Below are 23,747 nucleotides of genomic sequence, written 5' to 3' on the forward strand. Positions count from 1 at the left end.
TTTCATCTGTAGTGCTAAGCAGTGTAGCACTGCCGAGACTATAAGGATGCTGAGGGTTTTTCCTCCCAAGGTGGAGAACCTTGCGTTTTTCGGTGTTGAACACCATCAGGTTCTCATCCGCCCTTTTCCTGAGCCTGTCAAGATCTGCGTGGATCGCCCTCCTGTCCTCAGGTGTGGATGCTTTGCCCCAGAGTGTGGTGTCATCGGCAAACTTGGCCAGTCTGCTTCTGACACCAATATCCACATCATTGATGAAGATGTTAAATAGTATAGGCCCTAGGACAGAGCCTTGAGGGACCTCACTGGTGACTGGAAGCAATTAATCCATTTCAAGACAGGTTCATTTACACCTGGCTATAGCTGTTTGATGATCAGTGGTTTTAGACCCAACATCATTGCAGACATCAAGGTTCAGTAACCCTGGACTTAGAGGATTGTGTCTAGAGAGTTGCTATGAACTGCCTTAAAAATAAGCAGAGCGACTGAGTTTCAGGACTGCTCTCCCCTTATTTTCAAAGCTTCTTCCCCTTATTTTCAACCAGCTCCCAAACACTTCAAGACTTTTAATTACAAGCCTTTTGACTGTTGTTCCTTTTCACCATTGCTGATGCCAATACTGCACAGTTAAACAGATTCCAGTTATGTGTCACTTAATAAATCCTGAAGATAACTGGTTTATTTCAATGTAGCCAAGAGGCAAAAAACTGGGACTGTCATTGTGTGGGGCAGCTACAAGTGGGTATGTTAAAGTCAGCGGGAGTTTTGTAAGGCTACTTTTCTGGGTTGAACCATTTACCTTTTGCTGTTGTCTTCATGTGATATCTTCAGTCCATCTACCTTAAACAGATCTAGATCATCCTGGACTCCAAATGTCTCCTGTGGGCTGTTCTTGTTCCCCTTCTGACCGTGCTTCTTTTCCTTCTTTTTCTCCATCAGATTTTGCAGCCTCTTCTGCTGCAGCTCCTGGAGAGCCTTAAACTGGAGCTTTAAATGTTCATTCACTCCTTTATCCGACTCCATTGGTTACTAAAAGCAAAACAAGGGGGAGAAAAATTGCTCAGGGTTATAGAGTGGCAGCATGTTCAAAATTACCCTCCTCCAAAGACCTCAATATGCCCTTCTTTCACTTCTGCAATTTGGTATGCGCCACCTTTTCCCCGATGCTCTCCTATTCATCCAAACTTGCTTCCTTCAAATGTGTTTTTTTCTCACCAAAAGGGCCTACAAATGTGTCTTTGCCACTAGTAAGAGGCCTCAAGTTTAAGAAAAATAATAACTAAATCACGTCCCGAGGACGCTGTAAACCACTGGGACACCTTAGGTGCTGTCACTAAATCATTTAAAGAGAAAATCCAAACAACCCGAATGAGGGTACTAACAAAAGCGTACTATATTTTGGCTGCTATTAAAAGCAGAGGAGCTGCCATATGGCAGCAAACTCTGAGTTTAGCTGCTCCAGTATCCTGTCGCCAGCAGAGACTTATCATCTGAGGCTTCAGAGTGGAGACACAAGAAACTCAAATTGGGCAATGTGGAATAACCATCCCTCCATGATTGCCTAATTACTAGGGACCCTGGAGACCTCAGGCATGTCATTTAATCTCTTCCAAAATCCAGAATTGCTATAACTCTAGATATTCTTGCCTCCCATATAAATGCCCGGTCCCTTTTGAGATCTTGCTATGTTCTTGGCTTTGGTTTTGGCTTCTTTCCATCATCCTCCCTTTGCTGGACATCCCTCTGGGATGCAACCAGGGCTCGTGGTAGAGGTGGCATCTTTTATTAGACCAACAAGATTTTTGGAAAAACATTTTCTTTAATGGCAAGTTTTTGGGCACAAACACCCTTCCTCCGGGATGCCAACTCTTCTGGCAGGGGCAGCATAATCCTAACAGTCTGTAAAGTGCTTGGAACACAAGTGGCCCGATATAAATTATCCATAATATTAACGTCCAAAGTCGTGGTCTCAAAAGAGTAATTAACACACGTATATTTCTCTCAGACCACAGCACTGTAGAAACATAGAAAAATAAGGCTGGCAAGGACCCGGAGGTCACGTCTAGTCCCATTCCTGCCTGAGGTGGGAACATCCCTATCCAAACCATCCCATACACATCCTTGTTTAACCTATTACTAAAATGACACTAGGGATAGCACCCTACCTTGCTACAGGTAAAGCAGGGGGACAACAGTGGTCGACGTCCTGCTGCCGCAAGGGTTGTTAAATGTGCTGGAGAGGAAGAGGACCAGGCTACCCACTACAGAGGAGGGCAAAACCCCGCAGTCCATACCATGGGGTATATAAATCCCATCCTGACCCCAATTGTGGCAAAGGGATCTGGAGGACCAGGAACCTCTCAGTATCATTCCCTTTTTATTTTCCTTTCGATTGCAATTTTAAAATGTAGCGCTGGCTCCTCCCTGGTCTCACGTCCGGTCACCACATTCAAACTCCCGTCCAAATCAATGGGCACAGATCGCTCCATCTGCAGAGCGACGTCCTCATCGATGCATGACTCCCTGAGAAGATTTCACCTGCGGGGGCTCAAGATGCCGGCTGGGGGCTTGCACTCGACTGCTTAGAGCGAGTCTTTCCTGTACAAATTCCCAGGAAAGACCCTGGCACGGCAAGATAGTTCGACACTGTGGATCCTTATGGGAAATCTCTGGGTCTGGCTTGGGAATTGCACACGGGGGCTGATGCTAACACCCCTCCTGCCCTGCCCTCTCTTCTGTCATCTGATCTCTTGATTTCTGCGCCTCCCAAACCTCGTCAACCTGGAGGCAGCGGGTGATGGATTTGAACCCTACCCTCCTAGGGAGGAAGTGTTTTCACATATCTAACCTCACCTTTCCTAATATCTAATCTAAATCTAAACAAATATGGCATTTTTGCCTGGAGCGGGGAGCATTTTAATTAGAGCAGCTCTGAGAGCCGTTCTAATTAAAGTGCCGCAGCGTCTCGTGTATCTGCGACCCCGCACCTCGCAATGGTGGCGGGGGTGCTTGAACTAACACTTGTTTGACAAACTTTAAGTAAAGCCCCCCCCAAGCCCGCTGCCAGCTTGACGCTGGGGGACGCCGGCGCACGAGACGCAAGGCATTTCCTACGCTCCAGCAGACTCGACCGCCCGAGTCGGTGCCGACGCGTGGTCACGGCACGCGGGACCCCTCGCGCCGCTCGGGCAAGAGATGGTTTTGCCACGTCCCCGGCCACCTGCTCTGCGCTCCCGAGCACCGCGTGAGCCTGGCTTGCTTCTTCTTTTCTTTTTATCCTGATTCTTTTATTATTCTTAGTATTTAATTTAATGCAAGGCTTGTCTTTTTCTTTTTATTCTTCTTTCCTTCTTCTTCACTTTAATTCGGTGCAAGTCCAGCTTGCTTTTTCTTTTTCTTTCATTATTCTTATTATTTAATTTAATGTAATTTAATGCAAGCCCGGCTTGTTTTTTCTTTTAATCTTTTTTGTTCATTATTCTTATTGTTTAATTTAATTGAATGCAAGCCCAGCTTGCTTTTTCTTCTTTTTTTAATTGTTTTTCTTTCCTTATTCTTGTTTAATGTAATTTAATGCAAGCCCAGCTTGCTTTTTCTTTTCATAGATTTCATAGATTTCATAGACATTAGGGCTGGAAGGGACCTCGGAAGATCATCGAGTCCAGCCCCCCGCCCAAAGGGCAGGACGTCAGCTGGGGTCATAGGATCCCAGCAAGATGAGCATCCAGTTTCATCTTGAAGGTGTTCAATGAAGGCGCTTGAACAACCTCCGGCGGCAGGCTGTTCCAGACCTTGGGGGCTCGGACAGTAAAGAAATTTTTCCTTATGTCCAGCCTGAAACGATCTTGTAGTAGTTTGTGACCATTCGACCTCGTCATCCCTTGGGGCGCTCTGGTGAACAAACGTTCCCCCAGATACTGGTGGTCACCCCTGATAAACTTGTAGGTGGCCATCAGATCACCCCTGAGCCTGCGCTTTTCCAGGCTAAAGAGCCCCAGGGCTCTCAGCCTGTCATCGTAGGGTCTGCTTCCCTGACCTCCGATCATGCGCGTGGCTCTTCTCTGGACTCTCTCAAGCTTCTCCATATCCTTTTTGAATTGTGGAGCCCAAAACCGGACGCAGTACTCCAGCTGCGGCCTCACTAAGGCCGAGTACAGGGGGAGAATGACGTCCCGGGATTTGCTTGAGAAGCATCTATGGATGCAAGCCAGCGTTTTGGTCGCTTTACTAGCCGCAGCATCGCATTGCAGGCTCATGTTCATCTTGTGGTCAATGATGACCCCCAAGTCTCTTTCTTCCATAGTGCTAACCAACATAGCACTGCCGAGCCTATAAGGATGCTGCGGGTTTTTTTTCCCCAAGGTGGAGAACCTTGCATTTATCGGCGTTTTCTTTTCTAATTCTTTTTCTTTCCTTATTCTTATTTAATTTAATGTAATTTAATGCAAGCCCAGCTTGCTTTTTCTTTTCTTTTTTTAAATTTTTTCTTTCCTTATTCTTGTTTAATGTAATTTAATGCAAGCCCACCTTGCTTTTTCTTTTCTTTTTAAACTTTTTCTTTCCTTATTCTTATTATTTAATTTAAAGTAATTTAATGCAAGCCCACCTTGCTTTTCCTTTTCTTTTTTTTAAATTCTTTTAATTTCCTTATTCTTATTGTTTAATTTAATGTAATTTAATACAAGCCCAGCTTGCTTTTTCTTTTCATTTAATTCCTTGTGTTATGCTTTCATTATCCTTATGAAAGAATAATTCCTTTGTTATGCTTTCATTATATGCTTATCTTATTAATTATTGTATTATTTAATTATTATTATTTTTTTTGCACAAATCTCTATACTCATTTTAGGGCTGGGATCCCCTGCAGCCACCCCTCCCCCCCCCCCCCCCCGCCCCCGGTGCTGCAGTCAGTCTGCAAGGTGCACCCCCGCACTCACCCGGCTCCGCGCCGCACGCCCCGCCCCTCCCAGCCTGGAGCAGGACGCGGTTGCCGCGGCAACCATCCCCACGGCGACGGCTTCCGGGCCCTGCGCGCGGGGCTGGCCGGAAAGCAAGGCGCGGGGTTTACGACAGCTGCTGGAAGGGAGAGGGGAGGGGCCAGAGGGAAGGAGGGCTGTTGCAGCTAGTGCAGGGGAAGACAGGAGCAGGAGGGGGATGGGATAAATGCCCCCCCACCCACATTGTGGGGGTGGGAAAGGGCAGAGCCCCTTTTCTGCATGCTAGAAAATTGTGTGTGTGTGTGGGGGGAAAAAATATCCAGTGCACCCCCCTTGCTCCCAGCAGGACCAGCCCCAGCTGGAAGGCAATGCTTCCCGAGATGCTGCTTTGCTCGCCCTACCCACCACCCTCACCTTCACCTTCCTCTTCAGCAAAAGGGAAGGTCTTTCTGTTGCCAGCAACCCCCCAGTCCCGTGCAAGCCCCGCCGCGTCCCACAGAACAAGGCTCACGCGTGGGGAGGCACACACTTTATTACGACAGATACCATTAGACAACCGACTGCCCCCGTGGAATGGATGCGAGTTAGAAAGGGAGGGCGTCTACCCATTCGTTACACTGGTGCCTTCCCTACCCGTGAAGGCACCAGGTTTTAATATAAAAAAAAAAAAAAAAGAAAAGAAAATAATGGATTTTGGAGGAAGCACTTCACATCTCAAGGGCGACGGAGAAGCAAGGTCTAAGCCCTCTAGGAGCTGATGTTAAAAGCCAAACTAAACACTCAAGGAGTCAAGCTGTGTGGTTTAATCCCCCCCCCAAAAATGCATTGCTCCAAAAGTACAGATGTAGGTTCCAGAAGAGACGTGTGCAGTGCTACATCACGTGCCCGGAGCATGGCTGTAAAAACTGTAGTCCTCCACCCCCAAAATATGCAATCCGCAGCCTATCCAAATAGGGTTTCTGTGGTTCGGTTTGTCAAGACTGAATAAATACTGTGTTTAAATAGAGGTGTCTGCTACAAAATGCTCACTTCTGACTTTAAATAAAAACTAAAAAAAAAAAAAAATACCCAAGATTAAATGACTTTAAAATATGCAAGAGAAGAGTGCCAGAATGACAGCTTCCAGAGACTGAAGTGCTTTTGCCTAAGAGACAGAAGGAGCAGACAGCAGGAGAAATAGTTTTCCATTTTGCTGTCCCCTTAGTGCCTTAGCCAGAAACTGCAGGTCACTCTGCATGCAAGCAGGTAACTCAGTCTCCAAGTTGATTCAAGCCTTGTCTTGCTGGACAAGAGACTCCAGAAGTTGCCAACTTAGTATGTGCAGGTGTGTGTTAGGGGGCAAGGGGAGCAGAGGAGGTGTGCATGGAGGAGGGAGATGGAAAGGGATTAAGCTCTACAATATCCACTAATAGCTGGTGCATGGTAACAAATGAATCCCAAAGAGCCAGATGGCGGTAACACACCACCTGCCTGCACTGCGATTCAGACTGCAAGGCCGGTACCATGCACGAGCTATGCACAGTATTGTAGAACCACAACCCTCATTTGGCTCTGTTTTTCTTCACCTAAAAAGGAGGACACCTCAATGTGAGGCGTATCTCTGTAGTACGTAAGTCACCACCAGCGCACGGATACCAGGCATCTTCTTTCTATTCCTTGGGTTTCCCCCAGTACTCTTTGTACATGGAATATAGCACACCTGAAAAAAAAAAAAATACAAGCAATATTAAAGACCTTTCATATACTTTTATTAAAATTTCACTGTGTGTAACCAACCACAGTTCCTAGAAAAAGTTAATCTTTTGGTTGCTCCTGATAAGGAGAACATACACACTTGTTAAAATGAAGATCTGCTCTCTCTTCATGGCTGCCCTCACTTCGCCCCACTCCCTCCACCCCCCCCCGGTGTACCTAGTATAGGGCAAAGTCAAGTTTTTTTTGTTCCAGTTGTATCCTGAAATTGGAGGGCTACACTCCAAAAAGACCCTAACAAGCAGCAGCAGCCGCCAACAGTAGCTAGCGCTCAATATGCATAATGTAATGTTGTCTGGGAACAGGCTAGATTACGTCATGAAATGCTAGGTTTCAGTTAGCTGTAGCATTTTAAAAGTTGGTCCCCTCCCTCACATGGGAGCTACTGAATACAAGACAGCGAGACCCGCAGGGCTGCAATCTTAACACAGACTTTCTGCACTGAACGCCTCGGGAAATGGACAGACAAGGTTCTTTGGGTGAATCTGATATCTTTTATTAGACCAACTTAAAATAGTTGGAGAACAATTTTTAAGCAAGGTTTCGGGTTCAAAAACCCTTCGTCAGTCTAAGGAAGTTTCAGCAGTTGATGTGTGCGCTTCCTGGAAGCATTTGACAGGAATATTTATGCACATGTAAGGAAGATCATACAGTCTTAACTATTCAAGCTTTGTCTTTTTTGTGTGTTTTTAACCCCAACAGTACAATATTAAAGTTGTAGTAAGTTAACTTGTATTAAGTGCTCAGGAGCTGGTTAACATCTTCTGCCTAATGATAAGTGACCGCAAAAACCCCATATATAAAAATGCTTCTGCTCTCAACCCTTCATATTTGTTTCAGTGATTATTGTCCTTATCCCATATTTGACAATTCTGAACCTGAAGTTTACTTTCCAACTCTGGAGATACCAGAAGTTTGGAGAACCCAAGAGAAAACCCATAAGATACTTGACGTTTGTCCTGTTCTTAGTAAGCCATGAGTTCTTAGCACCTCTCAAAACACCATGGTGTTTAATAAAAACTGTAGTGGCGATGTAGTATAAGGTGCTGGAGCATACGTACACAAGATCAAAAGCTATCCTCAGACTAGGCTACCGAGATACCAGGCTTCCTCTAACGTCATTATATTCAGCAAAGCAACCAGCTTGTAAGCTTAGTCCCAGTAGATGCCATAGGAAGCCCTTGCAAAGTTAACCATATCCAGTTGCACTGGTTTATATAAAATACCTTTGTGAAAAACTTTGCAAAATGATTGCATTAGCCCCCGTCAAGAAAAAATTTGCCATTATTCAGAATTAACCAATACTCAAGAACAGCTTTCCATTTCAGACATACCACATGTCAGGGCTCCTACAACAAAGCCCTGGGCTCCCACACGCATATGAATCAGGTGAACAGACATCTTCGTGTCTCCTCTGTGTTTCAGTTTGTACAATCCATAGGCTACTATTGCAGTCAAGCCTGCTAATCCTGTAAACAGAGAACAAACAAGACTTTAGGTTCTTCATCTCATAACATTTAGAGAGATCAGCAACTGACCTGAGCACAAAAAAAAAAATCCCCTATAAAAGCAGTGTTTAGCCCTATGAACATTAAGAACAGTAATTAGAGAGTGCAAGTACCTGGGCACTATTCATTTTTACTACAGTGATATGTTTAACTTAATCCACAAGTCAGTCCAGACAGGATCACATCCTAATTTTGGCATTCTCTTATAGGAGAACCGAGTTTAGAGAGAAAGAGATATATTATGCTGGTGCAACGACACTCCCTCTAAGTCGACACTGAAATTAGAAACCTCAAGATATCAGGGCTGCTTTGATATCTGTGGCAGTTCCTGACAAGTGCAACCTCCCAGCCTCCTTCTCAGACAAAAACCACTGCAGCTCTGGTTCAAATTTGACTGTGAGGTCCCGATTACATTCATGTCCCAAGAGCGGTGCTAAGTTTCGCAGTGCACATGCCCACAACCTCTAGCTGCTATTTTTGGTGTGTGTGTCGAGTTTGACCTTAATGCAATGGAACATGGGCACGTGACATAAATCATGCGTTTCTTCTCTGCTTTGGAGGATAGAGTTTGACAGAAGCCACCTTCAAGGAAGGTACACTTCATGTGAACTCTTCTACAGACACTCCTCTAAACCAGTGGTTCCCAAATTCTGACAGACTGTGCACCACCAATTTAAAACCAAACAGCCTTGAGTGCCATCAGGAACTTTGTCATATAAAGTAATTATAATAAATCTGTTAACACATACTAGGTTAATAGGTTGTCTGTGCACCACTGGTGGTACACATACCACAGATTGGGGACCACGGCTGTAGAGGAATAATGCATGGGTTTACAGTTTCTGCTTGATGAGAAATAGTGGTGTCTTATTTGGGGTCAAATTACCCATAGACAGGTGTTAAAATTATGGGGAAAATCCAAGTTGTTTGGACTTCAGAGTCTGCAAACCTGTTGTTTCAAACCACTTGCAAAAATGTGCACAAGTACAGAAGTTCTGTTATACTGTCAGCATGTTCCAGCAGCCCAGAGCACAATCCTGTGGTCATGGCAACTAGGACTGGGGATGAATACAGTATTTCACGTCTAGGCCACCAGCCATAATGTTAGTGTGATGCCTACTTGGTGTCTGTGCAAAGCAATGCTGGCTTTTTCAGTGCAATTCCTAACTGGAGAAGTGTCTACAATAAGCAAAGTGTGTCTGCTGTGTTACAATTCTACTCCAAACCTTTTCTTTGGCAGATAAACCAGGGATTAATGGCCATGAATACTAAACTACTCCCCAAAAACATTTAGACCAGACTATTTTAGCTTTTTCTGCTCCCCTTTTATTGTAAAATCTTCTTTTTATGCTTGAGGAGAAAAGAGGAGAAGGGACTCTGAAGTGGCTGCCAGACTTTTAAGCTTGTGGGAAAATACATTTCTCAGACTATATGCAATCCACTACCCAAAATGGGAAGTAAGGGGTGTATCCATGCAAGCCAAGTCTTCCAAATGGAAGTTAAAAAAAAGCAAAGAGTCCTGTTCCTGCTAGGGTATTTAAAAGAGCTGTTAAATAAAGTCAAGCACACCCCTTTGTAAGTAAGGCAGGAAGTGTACACTTACTACAGGACTAGGTCTCATGAGGAAGTATCATTTCAAAGTACTTTCCTGTCTGCAGTGACTAAGTTTACTGCATTCACCGCCCTTCATTAGCAGCACACTTGTGCAACTCTGTACTTTCCCCAGGTTGTTTTATTGCAGAAGACCGGACTGACAGATGAGACTTACCAACTGGGACAAACGGAGCCTCCTTGGACTTTCTGATCAGCTTGGATGCGGGACCGTCATCAGTCTCATAGGTAGAGAGAATAGATTCCTGGCTGGACGTCATGGTGACTGAGGAGAGGAAGAACAATCTTTGCATGAGAAGCCGGCATTTCCCCAATATTTTTGTTAGTTCGTTTGAAAGAATCTCTAAAATATAACCTTGAACCATCCAGTAGGTATCTAAAGCATGTTACTCTTCACTATATTTCAACTACAAGCCAAATATTAGAGCTGGAAAACCCAAACTTGACCTGATGAGCCAGTGTGGACTGACTGATACACCAGGTACTTCACTACGTGGACACACTCCCACGCTAATTGAGTTAAGTCTACAAGCACAAGACTAAGACCTTAAGGAGAACACTTGCATAGACATATTGCCTATTAAGTGAGATAACACAGAAAGTAGTTAGCTAATGATCTCTAGACATCTTGATGTAGAAATGATACCTACTCCCAGCACTTCTATGGTCACCACAGTTGGAATTGGATGCTTCACACCAATGAAAACTTAGGTCAGAAATGGGAGGGGGAAAAAGACTGTGAGACATGCACATGCGTGTGCATGTTCACATAGACAGGACAGCCACCCCCACTCCCCAGTACTTGTGTGCTGCTTTAGTCAGATTTGTTTCATGGGGCTGTGCTTGCCTGGGATATTAGAAGAAAAATATTCTTATGAAGGAGTTAGAGTGGAGGCGGGTAGAGGACAGATAAGCTACTACAACAGGCTGGCCACATCTCTGACAAGCAGCTAAAACTCTCTCTAGCATACTCTGCTTTTGGGATTTCTACTACATCGATTCAGACCCTTGCTGAGAGTCTCATTGAAGCAGAAGATCGCTCCTGGACTGAATACTCGTATTGAGCCCTCAGGGGGTTGGCTCGGAGGTCCCGTGGGACACATCTGCTTCTACAGATCAAATCCACTCTCACGACACCAGCGACCTTTGCTTGCTCTGTGCCATTTCATCTGCAAATTAGAAGAGCTCTGGATTTCGTCTGAACAACATCAGCTGCTCCGAAAGGGAAGAGCGTGGCTCACACGAGGGATTACCCAGACAGGCGAAACACGGCTCACCGGTTTCACTCCCACCTCGTTCACGGGAAGCTGAGCTCACCCCCCCCCTGCTCAAGACGGTTCAGCTCGGCAATTATCCCCGTCCTTTCGGTCAGCTGATCGGGGAGAGTCAGCAGGTCGGGCATGTCTAGTGGGGCCGGGGTGGCACAAAGCGGTACATACAGCCCGCGCTTCACGGAGCAGATCAGCGCTCTGGCGGCGTGACACTCGCTCTCCTGAACCAAGGCAGGCTACGGCGCAGGGTAGCAACGGTGTTTCCATACAGCGTTAAGCACTGGCCTACTTATCTCGCAATGCAAAAAAAACAAGAAAAGCCAGTTGATCCCATGTGTGATACAGGCCTACTGCCGTTTCCTGCGTGCAAAAACCAACCGAGACCCGAGTGCTAGCAGACCGCGTGGGTCATCCCTGGACCCAGAGGCCGATATTCAACATTTGCCCCAGACTGGGGCTGCAGATCGCCCCCCATCACGCACACGCACACACACGGGGAGAGGGGGGGACGGACACAGCCGATCTGGCTGCAGACATTTGGGGAGCCAGGGGCTACCCGACATCGCTCCTATGGGCGGCAGGCTTGCGGCCCTGCACCCAGACGGACCCCCCGGGGCTCGGGCAGAGCCTGGGCAGCAGCAACAGGATGGGGACGGGGGACAAGCAGCCTCAGCCCCTTTACTGAGCAGGGAGGTGCCCACCGGATATCCTCCATGCCCATGACCTTGAAGGCACCCAGGGCGCTGCCAAGGTCACAGCTGGCTGGGGTCTACTGCACAGCCCCCAGCCACGTGTCCCCCCCGGGCTGGACCAGAGCCCCCTGCCCGCACTCACGGTTCAGACACGACCCAAGCAGCGCACACAGACGTGACCCAACACCGGCCGGCTTCTGCCCCGCTCGCTCCGCCCCCTCCTCTCTTATTGGCCGGAGGTGCGGGGCTGAGCCTCCGCACCGCCCACTCCGCACTACACCTCCCGGCGTGCCGCGCGGCCGCCTGCCGAACGCTGGGGGCGCATCCGCTTCCAGCCAATCACGTGCGAGGGGGTGAAAGGGAACGTTCCATCCGCTCCTGCGTGCGTACAGAACGTTCCGTCCCCCGCAGCTCCTTATATGGTCATAGTGTGGGGGGGTGGGGTGGGTTCTTTTGTGACGTCGCGCGGTGCCTTTGCTGGGTAAGGGGTGGGAAGTGCTGAGTCAGCGTGATGCGGCGCCGCCGGGCGGACACGTGGTTGCCGTGTTTGGGTTCAGCCCTGCCCGGGATCGTCCCTTGCAGAGCCCTGGTCTAAATTTCCGCTTCCACCAGAGCTAGAGGAAAGCAGCCCCTCTCCTGACTGCTGACTTGATTCGGATTCCCAAAGGGGCTAGACACAAAAGGGCGTCCCTAGCTATTCAGTCTGGGAGTGAAATCAGCCTCCCCGACCCTGCAACTGAGAGAGAAACTGGGGAAAACCCTGGTTATACCCTCTTGTGAAGGAAAATGGTGCACTGGGGGTGTTTGGGTGCCCTTTCTTTGAGTTCAAGTATGTAGTAGTATTAGTGAAAGTTTCAGAAATGAAGCTGTCCTCTCAAAAGTCATTTGTTTTTTTTAAATAATTGATTAAAAACATAAATGACACAATTCAATTAATTTCAATTTTATTCAAATAATAAATGATGCGACTAAAAATAATCCTATAGCTAAGGGACAAAAAAAAACCCAAAACATTGGATGAAACACTGAATTAAGAAATAACAGTAACAAATACAAAACATTGTTCTCCAAATACTCCAGGACTCGGGAGGTGACACTGCGAGTCCTCGCTGCTGCACGCTCTGATGCTGCTTGTGACACGGCTACACTTGAGCCACAGCTTTCTCGGCAGACAGGATGGCCTGTCGTCTCCCACGGTCGATTGCAAATACGATTCTCAGAAGTGGAACTGGATCATCTATGCGGTTTTCATCTGATGTCTCCTCTGTGACTGTCTCACTACTACTGCGTGGGTGGTTGTTTCATAGTTTCTAGGGTCCAAAGAGACCTGAACAGATGATCAAGTCCGATCCCCTGCCCCGGGCAGGAACCAGTGCTGGGATCATAACACCCAGCCAGATATCCATCCAAGGTTGTTAACCCGTTACAAGTATTTTTTCAATACAGCTGCATCTGTTTTAATTGCAGACATTAACTCAGCTTTTCATTTCCTGCTGTATGTACATCCCTGACATCTTAAGTACTTGCAACATTTTGTTTCCTTCCAAGTTTTAGGAAATCACCAACAAAAACAGAGAACTCCTTAGTTGCAAGAAATGTGTTGCCCTGTGTTACATCATGTGATTTATTTGGGATTTTTTTCCTTTAACACCCTCTTAACCATGGTGGCCCCTTGACCATGGGGCCATGGGCAGTCACCCACATTGCCCACCCATAAGGCCAGCCCTGCTCTGTTCACTCTCCCTTTCAGCATCTGTTTTGTGCCCCTGTGTGACACAGGAGACTGGGAAGGATGGAGCTATGATCTGACCCAGTCAATGGCAGTTGTTATGCTTTTATGCTATTTCTTATGGTGCTAGGTCTGACCCTGAGCAGAGGGGCAAGACCCTCTAGCCGTGAACCTCTGGGTTTTAGTCCCACAAGGACACTGGCACAACCCAGTCAAAATCCTTAGTCTTGGCTGCAGCCAACACCCAATGCCCCTAAGAAAGGCAAAAACACCTTTCAAACCTCCAACACAGTAGCAGGAGGGCGGGGGGAATTCCTCCTTGCCTCAGGTGGCAACCAGCAAAGCCCAGAAGCCTGTGAAATACCTGTAGCATAGCACAGGCACAGCTACTCCTAGATCAGCCCTGACCAGGGGCTGCCCAACCTCCTCCCGAGCACCTCCAGTGATGGCGAGTCCACCACTTCCCTGGGTGTCTATTCCACAGCCTCGCTGCTCTAACAATGATGTTTCTCATATCAAATCTAAACCTGCTTTGCTGCAACTTTAAGTCATTCATCTGCATCCTGCTCCTCGCAGCTATGGTAAAAAGGGGATTCTCTCCTTCTTTATGGCAGCCCTTTAGATATTTGAAGACTACAATCATGTCCCTTGGCAGGTTGACATTGCTGGCATGTGATCCCTTTTATTAACCTGCCCCAGCACCAATAAAGCACTTCAGCCCTTGAGACTAGCAATTTATTCACAACAGTTGGCAACTGAGATGGCTTTTCGGTCTGGCTTGCTCTGGGGCAGGGGCTCAAAGTCCTGCCTGGTTTCCCCCTGCCATTGATGAGCCAGAACTGGTTACAACCCAGCCAAGGCAGCTTCGTGCCTGTCAAGTTCCTGTAGCCTGCAGTCTGAGGAGGGCTATTGGCTCCTTAAAACCATTTGGCAGTTGCTTCAGCTGTGCAAATGCTTCTGTCTTTTCATCTGCTTTCTCAGCCCAGCAAAACAGCATCCACTCTAGAGTCCACGGGTACTGAGGGAATGAGGCAGTTCATCTCTTCCCCGCCTGGCGAGGCACAAGTGAGCGTCATGGCCTTTGTGCCCCTCCGAATGGGACCGGGGTTCCAGCTAGAAGAGAAGGACATCACATGCACGGCCCAAATTGAAACCACAGTTCACAGTGATTTTAAACCCAGTTGGTCTACACCAGTGTGAAAGCGGATTAGAACCTGAATGTAGGCTTTGTGCAAGGTCATTCGAACCCGTGACACTTGACCCATATTCAGTCACCTTGTGGGTTTTCAAGCAGCCCAGGAAAAAGAAGGCAGGCTGCCCTAAGCATTTAAAAATGAAATATCCATTTTATAGTGAATGACAAAACTTTTCAGCCAATGACCAAACCCTATGGCCAGGGCAGTGAGATTGTATGCAGGAGCACTGAAAAGAAGGGGCTATTCACTCTCGAGTCTATTAGTCACAAGTGGTGTATTGTTAGTACATGACATTTTACATGTTTGCAAGTGGAGGCGTATAAGTGGGAGCACAAAACACGTATCTAACCTTAACGTAGCAACGAAAGGGATTGTAGGATGGTCCATACAATACCAAGGGGCTAGGCTCTGAAGAAGGATGTCCCTTCGAGCTTCTCCCATGTATGTGCGTTGTCTCCTGCGTGTGTTCCTGTCCTGTGTTTGGATGTTTATTATATTTGTCTGGGTTTGGTTACACTGAACTGTTGGGAGTGCAGCACGCGTCCTTATCAGTCGGACGCAGAAGGGAATTCCACGTAACAACACAGGCCTAGCGCTCTCGGGCCCAAAGTGTCCTTTCAACAAGCCGTTGCAATGTTTCCTTGTGAAACGCCTTGGTCCTGTGGTGCAGACAGACCCTGGAAACGGCAGAACATTGGAAGATGTCGCAGCTTCCGTTTTCTCCCCACAAAGCCTCCACGGCACCGTGTCGGCAGATGCGGCGGGGAGGTTTTTCCCCACCATCTCACCAATGTCTTTGGCCTGGTTGCACACAACTTCTGCTCCTTGCGGTTGAGAGAGCTCAGTCTACTTCCCATACAGCTCGCGGCCGAAGTCAAATCATTTGAGGCTTTGCCTTCCTTTCTTCTTTTGCTGAGAATCCACACTCGTGAGCTGAGCACTTGGCAGGCACCCAGAACAGCAGTCCTCTAGCAAACAGCGACAGCACCTTATCAGTCCTACTGATCCCGTTCACTGAAGCAAACAGTTTCGTAACTGGAGACCAGCTGCGTTCCAGTTAGGTGATGTTGCGTGCACCGATTTACGCGAGCTGAGCTGAAACCTCCTGTTCCTCTTGGTACAAGACGTCCACATTGCTGCTTTCCATGTCTCATCGACGGCACTCTTTCTGTTACACGGAGAAAGGCCCCGGAGTGACTCCAGTAGGAGCCAACGCCTGGTTCCGATAACAGCACGGGACATAAAAACCACAGGATCTGTCTCTTCCTTGCACTAAAGCCCTGAGATGCCCCTTTAGCACTGTAAAATGGCCTTAAAAGCAAGAGAAGCAGCTCTCTGACTACCCACTGTGCAGCAAACTGCTTTCAATGGATAAAATGAATACAGGAGCTCCATTCCACCTGTTTCCACCATGCAGTATACAGGGCACAGGCCTAGCGGCTTGCCACTGAACTGCCCGTCTCTGCTTCCCAAGGTCTGTAGGACGCTGAACACAAGTTATAGCTCCACCTGCATTATAACGTGAGAGCAGGCTCAGGGCTGCTGTAACATACTCCCTTCCCTTCCTCATTCCTGCTCCAAGTACAGGGCCAGGAGATATGATAAGTGGGGCCAAGGTTTCCAAGTATGCCTGGAAAGGGGAAGCGACGGGGAGGAATTTGACTAAAAGAGTGAAAAATTCAAAACTGGACTGGTTTTGTTTGCTTATGCTGTATCGCACAGTGCACAAACCCAATCAGTGGCTGGTAAAATGAAAGGAGAGGCCTCTTCACACAAGGTGGAGTGGGACTTGGCTGATAAAGGAGTGGAGAGATGATAAGGAAGCGAAGTCATGCAGTGCCTGGCTACTGTCCCAGTTCTTCAGGCCAAAAGAAGGCTAACCTGATTTCTGATTCCCAGTCATACATTTCTCACCCTAGGGAGCAGGAGGAAAGGGTTATGTCTATGCACGGCATCATATAGCCGGTCGGATGCATGATTTATCAGGACCTTCCTGGGCTGGGGGGGTCACTTCACCCTTCGGGACTACTGTTCTGCTCAGGAGCAATGCCGCTGGAGACTGAGAACAGCATCAGCCCACTGCTGATTGCTCAGATCAAAGTGTGCACTGTGCGATACAGCATAAGCAAACAAAACCAGTCCAGTTTTGAATTTTTCACTCTTTTAGTCAAATTCCTCCCCGTCGCTTCCCCTTTCCAGGCATACTTGGAAACCTTGGCCCCACTTATCATATCTCCTGGCCCTGTACTGGGAGCAGGAATGAGGAAGGGAAGGGAGTATGTTACAGCATGAACCCTGTCCTAGAGGCCTCACCTTTAAGCCAACTCAAAGAATAAACAGCCCCGAGCGCAGCGCTCACGCAAACCTGTGACTCAGGGAAAAGGAGAGAGAACATGAAGTCACGCTGGATCCCTCAATATCTGTTTGGCAGGCAGACAAGAAGTGATATGCGCTGGGGCGAGAACATATAGATAGGTCTTGGGAAAGGGACTTAAAACTGCAGTTGCCTTGAGCACCGTTGCTCAGCTTTGTGATTCCTCAGCCCGTATCTCCCCACCCTCCGCTGCTGCCCTACAGCCCTCCTCAAGCCATCCTCACAGCTTATCCACCTCCCCTGCTCCATCCCTGCCCCTGTTCATGCCACCTTCCCCTTGGTCTTCCAGCTGCAGCCATACCCGGCCGAGCTCTGCACGCTCGAGCTCTGGACCCGGAGCAGTGTAGACGCGTTTGCCTAGCACAGCACCTAGGCTAATGACTTCTGGGACTGGGACAGAAGTTGCATAAACCGGGTTGAGCCAAAGCAGTTAAGTCTGATACTACATTTGACCAGGTTTATCTTAAACCAGTTTTTTGTGCACTGAACTTCTGTTCTGTTACAGGTTTAAACCAGGTTCTGATCACTTAAACCAATTAATGTGTAAATCAGGGAACTTTTGGCCCTAGCCCTGAAGCTAATTACTTTACCCACAGGGCCACTTGAAGGTGACTTCTGCTTGGGACGTAGCCTGCACGGGGCAGCGTGATGTGCCGACCCAATTCTGCCTGGCACCCCCGGCACGTTTGAGGGGAAAGAAGAACTTGGCCAACACTCGTCTTCTTGTATTCTCCTTTTCGGCCCATCACAGCATCTCTGTGGCCTGCTGCTTCAGACCCACCGCACCCCGTATCACATTTTGGTCACTGGACCTTATGAAGCAATGAAATGATCCCATAGCAAGATTCATGTTCCTCATGAACAAAGGCCCATCCCCTGAGCTAGGTTTGGGGTGGATTACTTTTACAGTCGTGCTTTTAAACTTAAGACATTCAGGCAAGTGGCAAACATCATTGTAGATGGGCTTGTAGAAATCCTGGGGGCCAATGGGCCAGTCTCGCCACCAACTCTGTGGCTGCGCTCGCCTCATATGGACCTGTGGATCTCCCCATATCACGCATGGAAGTGCCGGCCAGATCAGGCTCAACGCATGAAGTTTGACTGAGGAGAAGCCATTTGTCTTGCAAATTAATCCAAATATCCAGTGTATTGCTTTTGGTCCCTGGACATCAAAGCCGATCAGAGTTGACTGGAAATGTTTCTGCAGCTGGAACTGCTTAACAATCAAGCCAATTCCCTCAGAAATTGAAAATATGTTGATATGCATGGAGTTGGGGAGGAAATTGTTACTATTTTGAGCTGCTTACATATTGCTTTTTTGTTTGTTTGCTTGTTCTTTTTAAAAGGAACAAATTCAGCCCCCCTGGGGTTTTCTATCTATCTCATTAAGGTAGCTGGTTGATGTCAAATTTCAGATCTGGGCTGTATGGGAGAGATGAGGCTTGCAGTTTGTTACATTTTTTAAAATTATTATTTTATTTTTCAGCTGTACTGCTTGCTGGTGACAGGGGCTATTCTGTCAGCTCTTGAGACCCCCTGAATGACTGTATAGAGTCATAGAAAATGAGGGATGGAAGGGACCTCAGGAGGTCATATCTAGTCCAACCCCTGCTCCAAGCAGGACCAGCCCCGACTACATCATCCCAGCCAAGGCTTTGTCTATCCGGGTCCTAAAAACCTACAAGGATGGAGAGTGCACCACCTCTCTGGGTAACCTGTTCAAGTGCTTCATCACCCTCCTCATAAAAAAGTTTTTCCTAATATCCAACCTCAACTTCCCTTGCTGCAACTTAAGCCCATTGCTCCTCGTCCTGTCATCTGCCATCAGTGAGACCAGCCCAGCTCCATCCTCTTTGCAGCCCCCCTGCAGGGAGGTGAAGGCTGCTATTAAATCCCACCTCGGTCTTCTCTTCTGCAGACTAAATCAGCCCATTTCCCTCAATCTATCCTCATAAGTCATGTCCTCCAGCCCCCAAACTATTTTCATTGCCCACTGCTGGACTCTCTCCAACTTGTGCACATCCTTTCTATAACAGGGCCCCCAAAACTAGATGCAGTATAGGTCCCACAAAAGCCATAGCAACATAATGATTCTTCTACTCTGCCTTCAGGGCCCACGTTTGAGGCTAGCAGAGCAGTTCAGTCTCTAAAATGACCCATACCCAAGCAGCATCCTGAGCTGTTGCTAAGCCAGCCAGCAGCAAATGCCCAAGAGAGGATGTGGGTTAAATCCTGCCTGTCTGCCAGCCTGGGGTGCCTCCAGGAATGCAAGACTGCATTTCAGTCTGGGGGTAGAAAGAGACATCACCCAACAACACACATCCTCTGCACCACAATGCGTCCTGGCACAACTGATCCCATTCAGTGGACATAGCATGTTGCTCATTGTCCTGCCTGTTTATGCTGGTGGACAACAGGCAATGTCTTCTTCTAGGGTTTGAGGGCCCTGGTCCTGTGCCCCCCCAGGGTTTCCCATGCAGAATCAGGCCCCTCAAACCGAGGGAGCACCTGCCTGCCTTTCCCCTCTTACAGAAATGTGCCCCTGGGTTGTCCAGGGTGCATCTTCATTAGCAGGGAAAGTCAGGATTTCCCTATTTACCAAGATGCATCCCCGAGATCTTCTGTTCAGGGCTGTCCAGAGCTGACGTCATAACCCCTGTTGCCAGCGTGCGGTACAGCTGAACAGTGAAATCATTAAAAGCATGCAACAAACCCAAAGCCTGATCTTCCCCACACTGCCCCAAGCCTCTGGGCTGCCAGGGAGTAAGCAGGCGTCCACCGCTCAGCAGCAGCACAAATCCACCCCACCCTCATCGCAGCCACCTTTGTGGTACGACAAGGGCGTGGATGTGTTTGCTTGGCCTTTGTGCCACTAGATCAATTTGTATGGCTGCACAAGGGCGACGTGTGTTTCCACCCTGAGACCAGTTCCTGGACCTACGGGCCTGAGTCATCCTGTGGTTAGGGAGGACTGGCTCACACACAACAAGGAGGAGATGCTGCCACCTGCCTTTTACCTAATAGTCGCAGGCTCAGAGCACTCACCTAAAAAAAGAGCAGTCATCGAGACCCACATTGCAAGCACCCGATAAGGTTGATGCCCCCGGGTATAAGTAGCTTTAGGCACTTAAAACGTGATGCTAGTCCACCTTGCTGGAGTCCCTGAGAAAGAGTTATTGCAGAAGGTGGGTGCTCTCCTTCCCTTCCTCCTCCTTGCTGCTTTTCTGTGGCTCAGGCTTGATGCGCATGGGATGGCGTGTTACAAAAGGGGACGTGCTCATGGATATTCAGGTGCTTGAACAGGTGGAACAGAAACGCACATAGGCAGAGGTGTAACAGGCCGGCTCCATGCCCTGGGCAGTGGCTGCACGTGGAGCCGTGCCAGCACATGGTGGCAGTGACATGGCCAACTGTTTGCTGCAGCAAGGGGTATTTTTGCACCTCCCCCTAGGCAGCACTCAGGGCTGCTGCCCTGGTTGTCCCTACTCTACTCAGTTGTGCTATGGTACATAGGAGACAAAGTCCACCTAGATGCCTAGTAGAGCCTGACCCCGAGTGTGTGAATCCCAAAAGGGCTCAGACCTGCGCTGGGTGCTGAGATGCTTGATACAGTGGGCATGCCCAGACACAGGACTTTATGCACCTAAATCAGTTTTCTAGTGAAAACACAGGTGCGTGCAGGTTTGTGGATTGGACAGAGTTGCTCATATTTCACCTGACTTACATTTTAGGTGCTTGCATCCTTTTTTTTGGATCTCATCCTCTGTAACTACACTTTTAATCTGCAGGTGTGCCTGCAACTTCAATGAACTCTGCTGCCAGTTGGATGTATTTACTTTCAACCACGTTGCTGGCTTTATCTCAGATGGATATAAAGATCATAAAATATCACAAGATAGAGACAATGAGCCAGGCTGAGATAAGGGTAGACTTTATAGTGGCCCTAAACTATCCCAGTTCCCTGGGAAATGTAACATAAGGGGGTTATGTTGGGATGAAATCTTCATGATGTTGCAAAGCATGTAATGGTGGCATGTAAATGCCACTGTGTCATTCTAGGGCTGCATTAATGTCACTGCTGCCAGCTGCCTCAGGCTACGAGACAAGAAAGCAAAGTATTTCGAGTTTAACTAATCATGCAGAAATTGAACTACTTGAAAATGTAGCAGTGGCTCTTTGAAATTGCCAATAATTCGACATCTCCCCCCAACTCGCCTGTGTACAATGAGCTGTGTAGCAAGTTGGTTGTCATCTTCCCCTTCCCACTTCCTTGCAAATCCAGTGGTTCTGGGTCCTCCGTTTAGGTTTTGAGGCATTTGGTGTTCTTTCGAATGAGGGGCAAGGACTCTATAGAGTGATTAACTACATGATATGTGTATTTCCTACATAGAAATAGAACCTGAAATTGTAGGATCATAGAAAGGTAGGACTGGAAGGGACTTGGGGAAGTCATCAACTCCAATGCCTTGATCTTTTGGGAGCAAGAGTAACTTAGAGTCCAAAGCAAAGTGAGACCTGGCAATTGAGCATAAGAAGTCCACTCGTGTCCGCAAGTGATGGCAGAGGGTTTTTTACACACCTAGCATTTTGTCCATGCAGTGCTTGCGCTCTTTCAAAGGAGAAAGCATATCTGCTGCAGATCTAGTCCGTCCTTAATATAGGCAATTACCAAGGGGAAGAAGACACTTCTGTCGGTATCTCACGAAGGAAGATTGACCCATATGAACATGTCACCCTACACACTGCAACGTAGATCTTGATGTTTTTGCAGTGATTCTCAGAGCCACTCACTGAGTAGCTTTGGCCTTTCTTAACTCTTAAATAATGAAGTGTATACACACACACATACGTGTGTATGAATGTATGTGTGCATTTACCTATGTACATATGTATATGTGTGGTGTGCAGTAACAATTCCTGCAATCTGACAATTCACCGCTTCCTAGATCCGCAATTGTTTCTTTAAAGCCAATCATTAATCCACATATAACAAGGCAGCTATTTGAAACGCATTATCGCTTTAAACTCCCAGCTTCTTACCGCTAATCTAGTTATTTAAATTGTTGTATCATTAAGCGACTTAGGAGTATGAAAGAAAAAGTCTATACAATTACCAGCCTCCAAATTACATTAAAGTGACATAACAAATGGCACAGAAGGGCAGTTGTTGCCAGACTAGCCAAATGTTCTGCAATTCCCTAGTAGCTGCAAGCTACATGTATTTCATGGGGAAAAGACTCACAATTAAATGAATGGTTTCATTTCCTAAACGAAACTGCCATCACCTGAACCATTAGATGTATGTGCCTAGAGCTGCTGAGTCTTAGATGGAGTCCTGTTTTCTGCTTCAGTATATTTGGTCGCTGTTCATGTATTCAACATTTCTCTCTAGGCACATCCCTGCCGTCACCCATCCAGACACATCCTCTCCAGCCAGTATGCATTCACCATGGGCTTAAGGCAATTCACATTTAAGTTTTAAGAGGTCTGTCTTCAATGCAGCCTCGTTAACACAGAGAGCAACGTCCACACTGACACCTGGAGAGCAGCCACACAAAAGCTCCTCCCCACACTGCTCGGACATGAGTGGGTCATAAGCAAAACGTTCAGGTTATGGGTACAACAGATGGCAAACGTATCAGCACCTACTGGCATCCGTGGAGAGAGTGAGCTCTGCCCTGTGATGGGGTGGTGCTTTTTTGGCAGGCCTGGCCCGTATCACTAAAGATGAGAGGTGAAATCCTGACTCCACGGGAGTCTTATTACTGGCCTGGAGGGAGCCAGGATTTCACCTTGTTTTCTGACCTGTCAGCCTGGGTATTTATTCCAACATTGGGAGTAGGAGGCCAACATCCAACCTAAGAGGGCATCGTCTTGTCCCCTTGTCTTTGTTCCTGCTATTCTTTTAACAACGCCCTCTGCTTTACTCTCCAACACCTGCCACCAAGCCTTTTTTCCAATCTACCTGATAGTTTCCAAAGTACCTGACAGTTTCCAAAGTAGACAGAGGGATGGAAACCTCTGCTCACCAAGTTCCTCACCTATCCAAACGCCTTCTAAAAATCATGTTTGAGGTGTGCTGACTTCCCACCTAGACCACAGCAGCACAATAGCAGAACCGGGAACAAGCAGGATGTTCTCAAACCCTATCTGAATCACTCATGCCGGTGTGGATGGGTGAACAATTTACTACCGGGTAAAACGAGGTCAGGGCTTTATCGTGCATCACCTGGTCCATGCTAATTGCCTGTGGGCATGATTGTGCTCCATGGCAAGTGGGACGTTACCCCAGGGTAGGGCAGCTTCCAGTGAAAGAAGGGGACGTTACCATGGCTTAGCTTCCATTACTGCAGCGAAAGGGTATGCATATATGCAGTTGCTTACCTGGCAGCGGAGATACCACAGTCAACCAGGGGGAGATACCATGAGGTGGTTTTTGGCCCAGATGGTTTTACTTACCTGGCAGTGAAGATACCTTTCCGCTCAGCCTTGAATGACTTGGTGTAGTTAGAGGGAGAAGGCCTGTCCCTTGCATTGCAGGCAGCCTGACCCCTGCAACAGTCTACAAATGCCTCCAAATGCAAGGATCTTGGCTACACAATTTATGGTGATGGGGGACCGCTCTCAGGCTTTCCCTCTAGCTTGCTCCTTCGGCCTTTTGGCTAGGGGCAAGCAAGACT

The 23,747-nt window shown here is 47.7% G+C and overlaps 2 protein-coding genes and 1 long non-coding RNA gene across 4 annotated transcripts in view; 1 reads left to right on the forward strand and 2 right to left on the reverse strand.

Moving 5' to 3' along the window:
• The window catches only part of CCDC13 (coiled-coil domain containing 13), a 35,023-nt gene extending 29,650 nt beyond the window's left edge, over positions 1-5,373 (reverse strand). For both annotated transcript variants that reach the window (XM_059729238.1, XM_019497421.2), the window contains exons 1-2: positions 4,935-5,373; positions 797-1,026 (exon numbers count right to left, since the gene is read on the reverse strand). In XM_059729238.1, coding sequence (XP_059585221.1) covers positions 797-1,020 — 224 coding nt within the window. In that variant the 5' untranslated portion in view covers positions 1,021-1,026; positions 4,935-5,373. The remainder of the gene's footprint in view (positions 1-796; positions 1,027-4,934) is intronic.
• A 75-nt stretch (positions 5,374-5,448) lies between these two features.
• Positions 5,449-12,011, reverse strand: HIGD1A (HIG1 hypoxia inducible domain family member 1A). Its single transcript, XM_014609068.3, has 4 exons — positions 11,911-12,011; positions 9,963-10,070; positions 8,021-8,155; positions 5,449-6,633 (listed from the first exon to the last, which is right to left on the reverse strand). The coding sequence occupies exons 2-4, from the start codon at positions 10,063-10,065 to the stop codon at positions 6,584-6,586; spliced, it is 288 nt and encodes a 95-aa protein (XP_014464554.1). The 5' UTR covers positions 10,066-10,070; positions 11,911-12,011; the 3' UTR covers positions 5,449-6,583.
• Positions 12,012-12,092: 81 nt separating this feature from the next.
• LOC132250961 (uncharacterized) lies at positions 12,093-13,234 on the forward strand. Its single transcript, XR_009462740.1, has 2 exons — positions 12,093-12,150; positions 12,849-13,234. It is a non-coding gene; the product is annotated as an uncharacterized LOC132250961 (long non-coding RNA).
• The last annotated feature ends 10,513 nt before the right edge of the window (positions 13,235-23,747 follow it).

This window comes from Alligator mississippiensis, chromosome 5, assembly GCF_030867095.1.
Source record: "Alligator mississippiensis isolate rAllMis1 chromosome 5, rAllMis1, whole genome shotgun sequence".
Taxonomy (NCBI): Eukaryota; Metazoa; Chordata; order Crocodylia; family Alligatoridae; genus Alligator; species Alligator mississippiensis.